This window comes from Eremomyces bilateralis, assembly GCF_010015585.1.
Source record: "Eremomyces bilateralis CBS 781.70 unplaced genomic scaffold P152scaffold_8, whole genome shotgun sequence".
Lineage (NCBI taxonomy): Eukaryota > Fungi > Ascomycota > Dothideomycetes > Eremomycetales > Eremomycetaceae > Eremomyces > Eremomyces bilateralis.
Window position 1 is genome coordinate 612339 of NW_022985074.1, and position 12802 is coordinate 625140.

The following is a 12802-nucleotide window of genomic DNA, read 5'->3' on the forward strand; positions in this document are numbered from 1 at the left end:
ATACGGCTTAGCGTATGCTATTTAGGGGGTCATTTCGTGTTTTCATAGACACCTGGATCATAGAGAACGGAGAACGAATTAATCTCAGTCAATAGTATCGCTCATCGCTTTCCCTTTCACGCGCCGTTCAGTCAGTATCTTCAAATTGGATAGCCCTCGACGTATCCGCTTGTCCACCCGATCTGCACCATCTTGCGTGTACCCTCTCCATCGACCCGTCGTCGCGAAGTTTACCATGCCTAAGAAGCAGCACGAGCAGGCGTTCCGCGACATCATCGATACGGGTAATTCTCCCTGGCGTTGAGAGGCCGAGATTATGGATCTAACTCATTCTAGCTCGCAAAAGGAAGCATACCGAGGCGTTGGCCCAGAAGATTCTTGGCTCCGGTGGCCGCCGGACCAGCGCGCCAGGATCCCTCGAGTCCCGCATTGACAAGCCGACGCATTCTCAAAGCATAGGAGGCGCGGTCCAGTCGGGGAGAGTGGGAAAGGTATCCCGATATCCCAGCTTCATCAGCTATGGTGTATACTGATATCGATGCAGAAAGCCAGACCAACCGCCATCGCGTCGACCGCAGCGTCGAAGCCCACCGCGCGGCGAGCTCGCGTGCAGAACCTCTACGAAGATGTTATCACAGCCGATAACAGTGCGCTGTCCAACATCGCCAGTGTTCGGCGCACCTCGGACGCGATCCAGGTGAAAGGCATGGGATCTCCGAACACGGTCATTGCGAGCAACTTCGCGTATGGTACAACCGCGGCGGACATCGAGTCGGTCCTCCTTGCGCCAGAGAATGGGATTGATGGACTGTTACGGTGCCGTCTCCTCAGTTCGTCACCGACAGTCATCGCGGAGTTGACGTTCAGCGAGCGCTTCGCCGCCGAGAGAGTGATTGGGCTGTTCAACAACAAATCGGTAAGTGACAACCGCTGTTGCCGTCGAACGACGACTTAGACCAGTGCATAGGCCGATAACCACATCCTACACGTCTACTTCAAAAATGAGCGCCAGCCCCCTGTCAAGGCCCCCGCAGCCAAACCCACTCCCACCCGATCCGCCGCAAAGGTTCTGCGCGGTCCACCGACGGGACCGAGACGCGATCGAGAGAGAGCCGAGGCCATGGAACTCGACGACCGAACGCCACCGAAGGCTCCCCGGGCGCAGGTGGAGAATCCTCGTCGCGCGCCGGCCGAGTTCCAGGATGGTCGATACGGGTTCGCGGAGGAGCCGGCGTACAATGAGAGTGGTGGAGGCGCTCGTCGGGGACGCAATTACGGGGGGGGTTCGTCGGGACTGCGGTCGGATGTGGTCATGTCCGACCGCGATCAGGGCTATCGCCGCTGAATGAATGCAGGCACCGACGGAGGAATCCGCATCGGCATATTCATCATGAATGGGGGTCTGCGACGACCGACAATCGCGAATGATGGTTCTTGACCATTCACCGACATAGGGAAATATGTGCTGGGGGTGCGCATTCAGCGCTGGATACCAAGTTCTGGCTTATATAAATAGCACGGTTATTCCCGACACACTGTAATATACATAGTTGCCGTCCAAAATGGGCAAGGTGTTCGGGTACTTGCAAAGAATCCGAGACACAATTCACTCTGTGGATGATGTAGCTAGCACCTTGGGCACTTTGACGTGCCAAAAGACAGCTCTAAAAAGCACTTAGGATAATATAGAAGTTGATAATTACCTTATCTATTTATTCGGATTAATCAAAGGCCCTACTGTAGTACTGAGTACTCACCTCTGCAGCTCTGCTTCAATTGCATCAACAGTGGAACAGTCCCCAATGCGGGAGCACCCGTTGAACTTGAACAGAACCCGGCATATCAATGTTACAAGTACGGAATACGGAGTACTAAATACCTCCTAAACAGTCCTAACCCATACTAAATAAATACAGCTGGGCGTCCACGGTCCAAAGCCTAAACTCCCAAGTCCCAAATCCTCGAAGTTCGACGAGAAGACCCTGCAGACGGCTGCAGTACCGTAAACCCCGACCTCCGTCATTCTTAATTTCATCCCCATCAACCGCATCAGGGCTTTGATGACCCCGACCGTACCTTCAAATCCACACCACTCATTGCCTACAACATGACGTCCGTAAATCCCCCACCAGCTCCATCATGGAGCGAAGACGAGCTCATCGAGGCGCTGGCGCTTCTCGAAAACATGCAAGAACAGGTACCGCCGCCCTCCTCACCCCCTCCCCAACCCATCTCCAGGCGACATACTAACCCCAACCCCCCCCCCGTAGCTCGATCTCCTCCGCACCATTCCCGCCGGCATCATCCGCGCCCTCGGCGCTACCCATCTGTCCCCCGAAGACTACTTCCAGAACTTCCTCGTGCCCGCGCACGGCGGCTCGCGGCGTCTGAACAAGTTCTCGACCGACTGGCACGGCGCGCCAGTGCGTGGGATTGTGGAGCACGCGAGCGCGCGGGAGAAGGAGGACGCGGATCTGAGCGCGGGGTTGACGGTGCCGAAGTACGGGTGGAGGGAGCTGGCGAGGTCGAATGCGAGGGTGAAGAAGGAGGGGGAGGATGGGGAGAGGGGGACAAAGAGGGAGGAGGTGGAGGAGTTAGTGAAGGGGTTTGATGAGCAGACGGAGAAGGCCACGGTGAATTTTGATAAGGAGAGTTTGGTGATTAAGGTACGTGGTTCGCGGTCGGAGGGACGCGACGCAACTAATATATGGTACAGATACAGCTGAAGGTGCCACAGTGGAAACTGCGGTTCGTTCTGAATCCGGAGTTTGACGACCAGGACCATGTGGTCTATCAAGTAGAGTGTGTCGGCAGCAAACCCGCGCAAACCTCGATTACGCGGTGCATGAACAAACGCCCGGCTGCTGGCGACCTCCAATACCTTCTGGTACGTCCTCCGCCACCAGCGCAACCCCATGGCTAATTCCGAGCAGGACATGATCGGCGCGTATCAGGATGCCCCCTTCGTGACTTGCGCCATCTGCAACAAAACCGTCAACCAACAGGTCATCCACCCCACCGGCCGACGCAGAAAGGAGATTAAGAACGACGACGGCACCACCGAGACCGTCTGGGAGCCCTACCACGAATCCTGCACCTGATCTCCCGTTCCGAGCGCACTAAAACCCCTCCACCCACCCATGTGCATCCGGCACACCCCAATGCCCCCACACATCCCGCACCATCCCCCGCTCCGCATCCACATCGCTCCACGAATACGCCCGCGGGTACCGGTAGGTCCTTGACCGAAAATCGTACACCTTCCCCGGCCGCCGGTAGCGCGCGGCGGGCCACAGCGGCGGCAGGCTCGCGTCGTCCAAGAGAGGATCGAACTGGGTCCAGCGGCTCCAGCGGGCGCGGGGGACGGGCTGCGCCGCGGGTGAGGCAGTGATAGAGAGGAAAATGTCAGGGCCGCGGCCGGTGAGGAGGTCTTTCCAGCGGGAGCGGCGGGTGCCGTTGTGGTGGTCGCGCGGCCAGATGAGGTTGTAGTGGGGCTTGTCGATGCGGACGCGGTGGCCGTTGCGGACCCAGCCGACGCCTTTGATGAATTCGGGGCGGGGGTTGCGGGACCACGGGTTTTCCATGTTATGAAGATATGGCTGAGAGTTATGGGAGGCCGATGACAGATGCTTGGTGTTTAGCGGGGAATCGAGGAAGAATGGTATATTGGTGACTTGGATTACGGCCTTTGTTCCGAAGCGGCACTTATATTGAGCTCTGTCAAGGGGGGCAAACCGCACGACACATTTATGTTTGATATCGTGATTTTACGGATATGTAGAAGAGAATTCATTGTTGCCAACAAACACTTGTCCTGCATCATGCTTTGATGCAGTAGGCAATCAGATGGGGAGTATGGTCCAAGGATCGGTCGTTGAAATGGGCGGGCATGATTGTTCTGCTCCCGGCAGATGTCAAATCGGGCAACATGCGTTAGAATCCGATCATTCCGGAGTTGATGTCACAACCGTAGCATCGTGGATCAAATTGAGCAGAATCGCAAACGTTTGTAGACGCGGGTGATCTCGGATCTATTGACGGCTATACTGTACAGAAGATTTCTTCATAGCATTCGCTCCCTCACAGCTTGCTGATGAACAGCCTCGCCAACATCGTCCGCATGTTCTTCGGCAGGATATATTTGGTGAACACGTAGATCAGCGCCGGGATGAGGATGAACGCCGTGGTAACCTCGTTGACGAAGTAGAAGGGGATGAGCTGGGGCATGGCGGCGTAGAGCATGGTCTATGATATCGTCAGTACCGCGAATCCCACCACGCTCCTCGTCTAATGCCGTGACATACGTAGTTTGGCTTCTCCTGCTTCGCCGGGGCGGCCAATTGGTTCCGGGCCTGCTGCGCTCGGAACGAAGGAACCTTCACCGTGGACACCTTCGCCGAGGTCGACGCGGCGCGGGCAATCAGGGACCGCGAGGCCGTGGATTGAAGGCCCAGCGATTGGCGCTGGAGGCCCTGCACAAGAGGGCGGAACAGTCGTGATGAGGACATGATGCTAGCAAGCAATTAGCTGGTTGGGTGTTGGAGTCGGAAGGTTTGCGGGCAGAGCATACGGAGCGGGTGGATGGGTAGGAGGGGTCAGAGTCGGTTTGATGGACCAATTCCACAATCAAAGTCAGCCACACCGACGTCGGTAAGGCAGCTGATGAATTGATGGATGGGATGGAGGTTGGAAGGCCGTTGGTTGATCGGACGGGTCGTGGTAGAAGCTCTCTCTCGACCATCAAGTTTGGGTTGGAATCCACGAAGCATGAGGTCGGAGAAACTGCGGCCGGCAAAAGGATGATCCGGAGCAGGGATATATGTGGCTGATTTACTGTGGCTGATTTACTGTGGCTGAAGTGCTTCACTGCTTTTTTCTGTTTTTCTACAAACAAAACCGCGTTCACGTGTTTGGGTGCAGGGGGTTGCGCTCTGCATATCGGAGCTTCACCTTTCGCTCCATCAGACTGGCATCGTTGCTATGAAAAGTTGCTTGCTAAAAGGAGCTTTCACGCTCCCTCTCTACCCTCCCCCTACCCAGTCGATTGGTTCCCTTCAGTGACACCGATATTGTTGAAACTCCTTTCTCCGTTTGATCCCCATACCGAACGACACACCTTCCTCCAACCCACGATCCACGCCGCCCACCATGTCGCTCTTTTCGAAGTTGAATACTGGGCAAACAACTCAGTCGAGCCTATTCAACCCGACGAGCACCACTTCAGCGGCCCCAACATCATTCAGCAGCCTTTTTGGAGCACCGCAAGGGACCCAGCCCCAGAGCAATCAGAGCAATCCTGCGACATCCAACCCAATGTCACAGGGTACACAACCTTTCGGTCTTAGCCTGGGAGCGACCACAAGTTCATCACAACCTCCGCAGCCTACACAGCCTGCACAGCCTTTCGGTCTTGGGTTTGGAGCGACGACAAGTTCATCACAGCCCGCGCAGGTAGCACAGCCAGTGCAGCAACCACAGCAGAACACCCAAAACAACCAACAGGCGACCGGCGGTTCCAGTCAATCGGCATATTTCGATCACCTCCTGGAACGAGCCCGAAAGAACAACAAAAACAATGGCGTCTCGCAGTTCGGGGAGCTGCCGAACCTCCAATTGGGGCTGGCGGACATCGCCCGGAAAGTGCGAGATCTGGGGACGGGCGGCCCGGCGGAAGCTGGAGCACCGGGAACGAACGCGTATGTGTAACTTGTGACCGGAGTTTATTTGCGCTTCATCTCATGTGCCCCCCATGCTGACCACGATTCAATTCTAGACAATATCTCCTCGCTGCTTCGGGCGTGTCAGTCGCGTCTGCCTTGCGCGATCTGAACGACGTCACTGCGCGATCGGGAACAAACGTCGCCGCGCAAGCTGCCAACGAACCGGACGCCGATATCGACGCCTATGTCGCCGGCCTCCATGCGCAAACAACGTCCGACCTCATCACGCAGAGTTTGGAGCAATCCAAACGGGACTTCGATGCGTTTTTGGAGGAAAATGTTCAGATGGAATGGGATGCTCAGCGACGACGCATCTATGAGCACTTTGGCTTGGTTGGTGCAAGGGAAGAGGATGGTAGTGTCGACGCGTCACAGAGTGGTTTTGGCAGGTCGTCCCGGAGAAACAGACCATTGGCAGCCTCTACATCGGTATTGGATCTTGGTCAGAACGGCATGTCCATTCGAAAATCGGTCATTGGAAATGCGGGAAAGCGAACACTTCGTGGATCCGCCCTGGGGGATCTCCCCAAGGAAAACTCAGGAAACAACCTTGCCTCCATCGGTGGCGATGCCAGTGCACATTTCCAACGGAACAAGCAAGAGAAATATGGCCAGAAGGTATCGGAGCTCAATCAGGCTCGGATCGGTGAGTTGACATACCCGCTCCTAACCCAGTTCTGCGAGGTCGAAGCTCAATCCAACGTGGACGATACCTCCTATTTGGTAGATTCCTACAAATCGCTCATCGAAGGTACGGAAGAGTCAGCGGTGCAGACGTCGCTGGATCAACCGGGCGCCATACGGGAGCGGAAATTTGCTCGGCTATACTTGAGCGATGATGCGCAACGATCCATGGACATTCGGAAGCGAATTCTCAACGGATCGAGGAAGTCGCTAGAGAACAAATTCCTCGCGCACGTCGACGCAACCATCGAGCGCAACCCGAAGGAGGCAAGGCTTGGAGGCATCCCTACGATTCTCAACCGTGTCCGAGCATACATCCGAGTCGCCACCTACCAAAAGGAGCTGGGTGCTGAAGTGGAGCAACTCCAGACTCTCAACGACGATTACCTGTGGGTTCTCATCTACTACCTCATCCGGTGCGGCCTGGTCACCGAAGCGGCTCAGTATGTCCAAGACAGCCAACGGGCCATCGTGGGAATCGACCGCACATTTCCCCAGGTCATGTCCGCCTACGCCAATGACCCCGAGCGAACGCTGCCTCCTGATTTAGCGCTTCGCCTTCGCCAAGAGTGGAACCGGCAGTCTAGCTATCCCACGGAGCAAGTCGATCCGTACCGGATGGCATGCTACAAAGTCATTGGCCGCATCGAGCTCGAGCGACGCACGTTGCCAAACATCAACATGAGTCATGAGGACTGGATCTGGCTGCAGTTTGCTCTGGCGCGGGAGTCGCGGCCCGAACAGGAGCTTGCGGCCAATGTGTTCGACCTGGCTGCATTGCGACAAACCGTGGTCGATATTGGGAATCGGCACTTCAAGGCCGGCGCGGACAACATCGAAAGCCCGGGCACGTTCTTCCACCTGCAGATGCTCGTTGGCATGTACGAGCAAGCGGTCGCGTGGCTCTACGACTTCAACCACGTCGCGGCCATCCACTTCGCCATCGCGCTGGAATACTACGGACTACTTCGCGTTTCCGATTTCAACCAGTCCGAGCTCCTGGGCTTCAGCACGCGAGAGGAACCGCAGATCAACTTCGCGTTGATGGTCGGCCACTACACGGGCGACTTCCGCTCCGCCAAACCCGAGCTCGCCGTCGACTACCTCACCCTCATCTGCCTCAATTCCGACCTGGAAGGCGCGCTCGGCGAGCGACAGTCGCAAATCTGCCTCGAGGCGCTGCGCGAACTCGTCCTCGAGACCAGGGAGTTCGCCCTCCTTCTCGGCGACATTCTCGCCAACGGGGAACGCATCCAGGGCGCGATCCAACGGCGCTCGAGGCTCATCCGCATTCAGAACGAAGATACCTTCCTGCAGTTCATCACCTCCCAAGCCGCCGCGGTGGCAGAAGACTGCGGCCGCGTCACCGACGCCGTACTCCTCTACCATCTCGCCGAAGACTACGACAGCGTCGTTTCCGTCCTGAACAAGACTCTATGCGAAGTCATCTCCACGGAGCTAGGCCAAGAGCGAATCCGACTGATCCCGCCGAAGCCGCGTGTCCAGACACCCGGCGAAGCGAAACCGGAGCTGCAGAGCTCATTAAGCCTGACGACGGTGGACGACCCGTCGATCCTGGCCGATAGTATCCGGCGGTTGTACATGAGCAGCCAGGAATTCTCCCGGCGGATCACGAAGTCCAACTGGGAGATACTGGGGCGGATGGTGATGCTTGCGAAGGCGCGAGATCTAGTCAATCAGGGAAATTGGGATGGCGCTCTCATGGTAAGTTCCCCAGATCCTCTCTCGCAACCCGCGTTCTCGTGGAGGTGGAGATGTTATTGACGCGCGACTAACTCACGATCCCAGGTCACTAAGCAGACTAATCTCCTCCCGCTCTCCGCGCAAGGCGACATCGCCGCCATCCGTACCGCTGCGAACAACTTCAATGCGTACCCCGAACTGTTGGCGCGCACCGTCGGCCCGCTGCTGCTCTACACCATCGTCGCGTGCGGGCAGGAGCGCAAGCGGCTGCGGGGGTCGCCGTACTTCGACGCGACAAAGGTGACGCGCGTGGAGGAGTTGGGGCAGGACGCGCGGGATCTAATGGTGTTTGCGGGGCTGGTGAGGTATCGGTTGGAGGGCCGCGTGTTCGAGGCGTTGGCGAGGGCTGGGGGAGATGCGGAGGTGGCGTGATTGGGAGTTGGGGGGTTGGGGGAAACGCAGGGTTTCTCTCGATATGGCTAGGGAATGGGAATAAAATCATGAGGATGTTGATATACCCTTGTTAGATATGGAGGTAGAGATGAGCCAACAGGACCAAATGCAGACCCCGGTTGCCATCCGTCAACTTGGTGCTCCACCGTATATCTCGTTGAGTTTCTTGGTCTATCCTGACGGAGCAGGATTAGCAGGTGTCGACACTATGAAGTATGACGATTTTAATGTCACGTCCTTCGATACATAACAACACTTTATACATGATTGGATAGACTGCAGTTCAGTAGTATCAGGATATCTTGGACAGAGTGAGATACTCTGGGCGATCTGATGATGCTTTCCATGGCGCGTCTACCCCACCAACTCCTTCATAATCCAGCCCAAAAAATCTCTATTCCCCGCAACAATAGCCACCGTCAAAAAAGCTACAAAAGCAGAGGCTGCAAAAGCAAAAAGAAATGATTTCGGCCGGGCTCGATCCGGCGACCTTGAGTGTGCTAACAGGATGTTAGACTCACGTGATAACCAACTACACCACGAAACCAATTGATGGAATGAATTTCCGGTCTTTTTACCAGGTGCACAAATCTTTTCAGACTTTCGTAAACCTAAAATTTCCCCTCTTAGATCGTTGCTGGGCAATTGGAGAGCGAGCATAATATCTCATACCCTGTGGGGGCGTATATTCTTCACGAACGGAATTATATCGGATGTCCTAGATGGTTGAGGCCGAAAAGGTCTTCGCAGTGCAAGAAAGATCCTTGCAGGGAGGCCTCCCCCTTATGGTAGAGGCTTAGAGCCTTTAACACATGAATTGTGAACTGCCCATTGAAGCAACTGTAAACATTTATTGGCAAATTGTACTCCGTACCTGTATAGTTTATTGTCCATATGAAAGTCATGAGATTTTAGCTAAATGCAACTAATCAAGGGACGGTCTCGACTGAAGCTGACCAATGGAAGCAAAAGAGCATACGGTCAATATTCGCATCAGTCTCAGTGATTGAATATATCTACCAGGTGCTCCACCGCTGAAACTTCCGTGTTCTATCATATCACCCCTAAAGGTTTCACCACCATTACAATCCATCGGTGGAGAGGATGGGGTTCATGACTCTGGTGGTGTGGAAAGATGAGCTCGGGAGTATCGAGGTGTCGAGGTAGAAGATTGACGAGGGATGAAGGCGATCAAGGAGAGAGCATGGAGAAAGCAAGCCTAAACGCGCCCTGAACATCGCAAGAGGCCCGACATATCGCTATTCATTACATATACCTATTTTACAGTGGCCGTCGAGGCCTATTTTTCCTGACCATATGCACCTGATGGGGAGAAAGATCAACCTTCACCAACAGCCGTATGTAACTCCCAAAAAGGACCCCGGCAGTCCTAGACAAATTAAGGATTAGCTGCCCTCCGTCCATCTAGTGTACCCCGTGTTGCGATGCATGGTTTTGGTGGCGGATAGCGGTAACGAGAGTCGTGGCTTAGCCTGAATACGCGGTCTCCACGAGATAGATCAGACCGAATACGATGAACGCCGTAGCCCCTCCAAGAGTAACTATCGGAGTGTTAGTGAATGGTTCCCAGTCAAGGACCAGGCATACGTACCAACTCTCATGCTAACCTTCCCCGCGATCGCCCGTCCTCCAATAACAGCCGCAGCGGTACAAGCCGCATGGCCAATGATCGCACCGCCCGTGACCCACCAATAATCCTGCCCAGCCGCCATGGCAATTGTAGCAATCTGCGACCGATCGCCCCACTCGCCAAGGAAGGTCATGATGAACGTCTGCACCCAGGCAGGGGACAGAAGCAACCCTAGCAGATTGTTCAGGCCGCTGAAGGCGGACACGACGGACCCGCGGAGACCGCGGGGGCTGGGCGAAGGGGAGCGAGAGGGGGAGGAGGAGGGCGATCGAGGATGGGTGGGGAGGCGGATCGATTCGCTTCGTCGGCCTCGACCGGATTCCAGCGCATATGGTGAAATTTCCGAAGGCCGGCGGGTGCTCCGCCTGGCGAGGTGCTCTTTCTCCTCAAGTTCCATTTCCACCTCTTTCATCTCTTCGCCGACGCCCTCGTCGGGGGACATGGCGAGACCTTCGCGGAGGAGACGCACGCCGAAGACGAGGAACAGAATGGTAGCGAGGAGGGACGTTAGCCGTTTGGATAGGAGGGTGGGCACGGCATGGCCCAGCACGGCGGAGAGGATAGTCATTGCGGTGAGCGCCGAGAGGGCGGCGGAGAAGACGACCATGCGCGGATGGCGCATGGCCATTAAGGCGGCGACCAGGAAGGTCTTGTCCCCGATTTCGGAGAAGATGATCATGGTGAGGGAGAGGATGAAGGAGTGGAGAGGTTGGATTATGCCCTCGTCGTCGTCGCCGGATGCGGCTGTCGGAGGCCGGAACGGTTTCGTGGTGGCTGGCTTGGTGTCGGAGTTGATGGCATTGTCACTCTTCGGTAATGTTGGAGGGTCGGGGTGGGGGATATCGTGGGGCTTATCTGGGAGATCGGCTGGCTTCTAGATGTGGATAACTGATTAGCATTCTATCACACGATTCAATGGCGTTCCTTGTGGTCCGTAGATGATACACACCTCCAGTCCAGTGGCGCCCTTGGGTTTCTCCTTGGGCTTCTCCTTGTCCTCGGAAAGTTTGACCGTCGTCTCCTTTCCAATCACCTCCTCTTCGTGCACCGGTAGCGGTGGTGCTTCCTTGGGAGGATCTGGCTTCCTCCCCGACCTCTCCCCCGATTTGTCCTCTTTCTCTTTTCGCTCCTTGTCCTTCTTCGAGACCCCTCCTTCGGTGCCAGTTGGGCCCTCTGGACTCGGATCCCGATGAAACATCACCCCATCATTCTCCGGCCCAAGCTTCCACGTTTCTTCGGCCAGTTTCTGGTTGACGCTTTCGGGTGCTGATGCTGGCTTTGGTCCTATGTCTTCCACCCCCGGTTTTGGCTTCTTTTGCTTGTCGATGTAGGGCCCTGCATGTGGCTTCCCATCTAACCCGTCGACAGGCGCATCCTTTGTGCCAACGTCCGGCTTGGACGGTGAAATGGTTGCTTGGACATTCAGCACAGCGTTTGCGTCTATTCCATTTCCCGCTTCTCTAGGGACCAGGGCGGTAGAATCGGGTTCGGGGGTATCGAGCGCGAAGGAAAGTTGAGCTAGGGGTAAGAAAAGGACAAGCTGTAGGTGCGATCTTCGTAACTTCATTCTTGCAGCTGATGAAGGGTATGATTTCGTCCTTGTCGGTACTCCTTCAAGGTACTTTTAAATGAAAAATCCCTCGAGGCCACCGATGTTTCCAATTCGAAGAGTGGCAAGTGGTGGAGGGTGGGATCAGGGACCACGGCCTAAGTGGTTCGGGATGGGCGGAACCGAACTAAGGGAGTCTCGGAGGGTAGAAGGCAGGTAAATATTAGGGAGCCAGGTAGAAAGGAGCGACCAAACGAATTAGATGGGATAGGGAGGTGGAAGTAGAAAAGTCGTGCAACGGGACGCGACAAGGAGTCAAATCCGGGGTTAACAGAATATGTTACGTACAGTCGGTCACTTACACATGAAAGGTGAAGCCCATGGGCCATGGCTGAGTTTCTGGGCTTCTGGCTGAATTCTGGCTGTTCTGGAGCGAGGGACACGAAATACACGTGATACTAAATACACGTGACATAATTTCATGCAGATGGGTTGAAGCTCCTTTCACACCCCGCTGTGCTCCTTTCACATCCCGCTCAGTGAATGGAGTGGGGTGGCACCGTGGCAGGTGTGAATGGAGCACAGCGGGGTGTGAAAGGAGCTTCACCCCATGCAGATATTTAATCACGTGATAGATCAGTCCTCTTTTGTTTGGTGTGTGGTGTAGGCGTAGGGTTCGTGTTATGGTTTGTAGGGTTGTAGGGATCCCCATTCAGTTTAGTGAGTTGCCTCAATTCCTGATCCAACTGTGATGGTTGGGGGCGCAATATGGATGGCTGCTGCCCACCCGCCCAATTGAGTACCCTCCTGGCCACAGTCATTCCACATTGTTGCCATCGGATTTTCAGCCTTCACCGCCATAATTTCGTCTTCCTACATTCATCTTCCTGCATTCATCTCCATCACTTTCCTCTTCTGTACTAAACCATAAATTCCGCCAAGCGGCACATTGTCTCGTCGTCTCATGATCAAAGCCCCAATATCAATCCTCTCCAGTTTCGATTCCACGTCGTCCATCACAAAACGTCGCGCAATCAATCA

The 12802-nt window shown here is 55.4% G+C and overlaps 6 protein-coding genes and 1 non-coding gene across 7 annotated transcripts; 3 read left to right on the forward strand and 4 right to left on the reverse strand.

Moving 5' to 3' along the window:
- The first annotated feature begins 95 nt into the window (after nucleotides 1-95).
- P152DRAFT_458140 (uncharacterized protein) lies at nucleotides 96-1720 on the forward strand. Its single transcript, XM_033679388.1, has 4 exons — nucleotides 96-284; nucleotides 337-491; nucleotides 545-916; nucleotides 968-1720. Exons 1-4 carry the CDS (start codon nucleotides 236-238, stop codon nucleotides 1343-1345), a joined length of 954 nt encoding a protein of 317 aa, XP_033534598.1. The 5' UTR covers nucleotides 96-235; the 3' UTR covers nucleotides 1346-1720.
- A 138-nt stretch (nucleotides 1721-1858) lies between these two features.
- P152DRAFT_458141 (uncharacterized protein) lies at nucleotides 1859-3319 on the forward strand. Its single transcript, XM_033679389.1, has 4 exons — nucleotides 1859-2197; nucleotides 2271-2666; nucleotides 2717-2887; nucleotides 2934-3319. Exons 1-4 carry the CDS (start codon nucleotides 2108-2110, stop codon nucleotides 3099-3101), a joined length of 825 nt encoding a protein of 274 aa, XP_033534599.1. The 5' UTR covers nucleotides 1859-2107; the 3' UTR covers nucleotides 3102-3319.
- P152DRAFT_473492 (uncharacterized protein) lies at nucleotides 3120-3584 on the reverse strand (the record flags this gene model as incomplete). Its single annotated transcript, XM_033681241.1, has 1 exon — nucleotides 3120-3584. One exon carries the CDS (start codon nucleotides 3582-3584, stop codon nucleotides 3120-3122), a length of 465 nt encoding a protein of 154 aa, XP_033534600.1.
- Nucleotides 3585-4080: 496 nt separating this feature from the next.
- Nucleotides 4081-4508, reverse strand: P152DRAFT_449061 (uncharacterized protein; the record flags this gene model as incomplete). The annotated part of the gene is made up of 2 exons (XM_033678089.1): nucleotides 4081-4245; nucleotides 4305-4508. 2 exons carry the CDS (start codon nucleotides 4506-4508, stop codon nucleotides 4081-4083), a joined length of 369 nt encoding a protein of 122 aa, XP_033534601.1.
- An 805-nt stretch (nucleotides 4509-5313) lies between these two features.
- Nucleotides 5314-8540, forward strand: P152DRAFT_395956 (putative nuclear pore protein; the record flags this gene model as incomplete). The annotated part of the gene is made up of 3 exons (XM_033676331.1): nucleotides 5314-5702; nucleotides 5774-8129; nucleotides 8214-8540. The coding sequence occupies 3 exons, from the start codon at nucleotides 5314-5316 to the stop codon at nucleotides 8538-8540; spliced, it is 3072 nt and encodes a 1023-aa protein (XP_033534602.1).
- A 483-nt stretch (nucleotides 8541-9023) lies between these two features.
- Nucleotides 9024-9108, reverse strand: P152DRAFT_t32. The gene has a single exon. It is a non-coding gene; the product is annotated as a tRNA-Val (tRNA).
- A 677-nt stretch (nucleotides 9109-9785) lies between these two features.
- Nucleotides 9786-12142, reverse strand: P152DRAFT_416234 (UPF0016-domain-containing protein). The gene is made up of 3 exons (XM_033677060.1): nucleotides 11162-12142; nucleotides 10174-11086; nucleotides 9786-10123 (listed from the first exon to the last, which is right to left on the reverse strand). The coding sequence occupies exons 1-3, from the start codon at nucleotides 11777-11779 to the stop codon at nucleotides 10050-10052; spliced, it is 1605 nt and encodes a 534-aa protein (XP_033534603.1). The 5' UTR covers nucleotides 11780-12142; the 3' UTR covers nucleotides 9786-10049.
- Nucleotides 12143-12802: the final 660 nt, after the last annotated feature.

Bases quoted from the DNA above. Each gene is read 5' to 3' on its own strand.
- P152DRAFT_458140 (XM_033679388.1), top strand. From the start codon at position 236: ATGCCTAAGAAGCAGCACGAGCAGGCGTTCCGCGACATCATCGATACG. The intron at 285-336 runs GTAATTCTCCCT...AACTCATTCTAG, and splicing joins CCGCGACATCATCGATACGG to CTCGCAAAAGGAAGCATACC. The intron at 917-967 runs GTAAGTGACAAC...ACCAGTGCATAG, and splicing joins GGCTGTTCAACAACAAATCG to GCCGATAACCACATCCTACA.
- P152DRAFT_458141 (XM_033679389.1), top strand. From the start codon at position 2,108: ATGACGTCCGTAAATCCCCCACCAGCTCCATCATGGAGCGAAGACGAG. The intron at 2,667-2,716 runs GTACGTGGTTCG...TATATGGTACAG, and splicing joins AGGAGAGTTTGGTGATTAAG to ATACAGCTGAAGGTGCCACA. The intron at 2,888-2,933 runs GTACGTCCTCCG...AATTCCGAGCAG, and splicing joins GCGACCTCCAATACCTTCTG to GACATGATCGGCGCGTATCA.
- P152DRAFT_416234 (XM_033677060.1), bottom strand. From the start codon at position 11,779: ATGAAGTTACGAAGATCGCACCTACAGCTTGTCCTTTTCTTACCCCTA. The intron at 11,087-11,161 runs GTGTGTATCATC...ATCCACATCTAG, and splicing joins AGGGCGCCACTGGACTGGAG to AAGCCAGCCGATCTCCCAGA. The intron at 10,124-10,173 runs GTACGTATGCCT...ACACTCCGATAG, and splicing joins GAAGGTTAGCATGAGAGTTG to TTACTCTTGGAGGGGCTACG.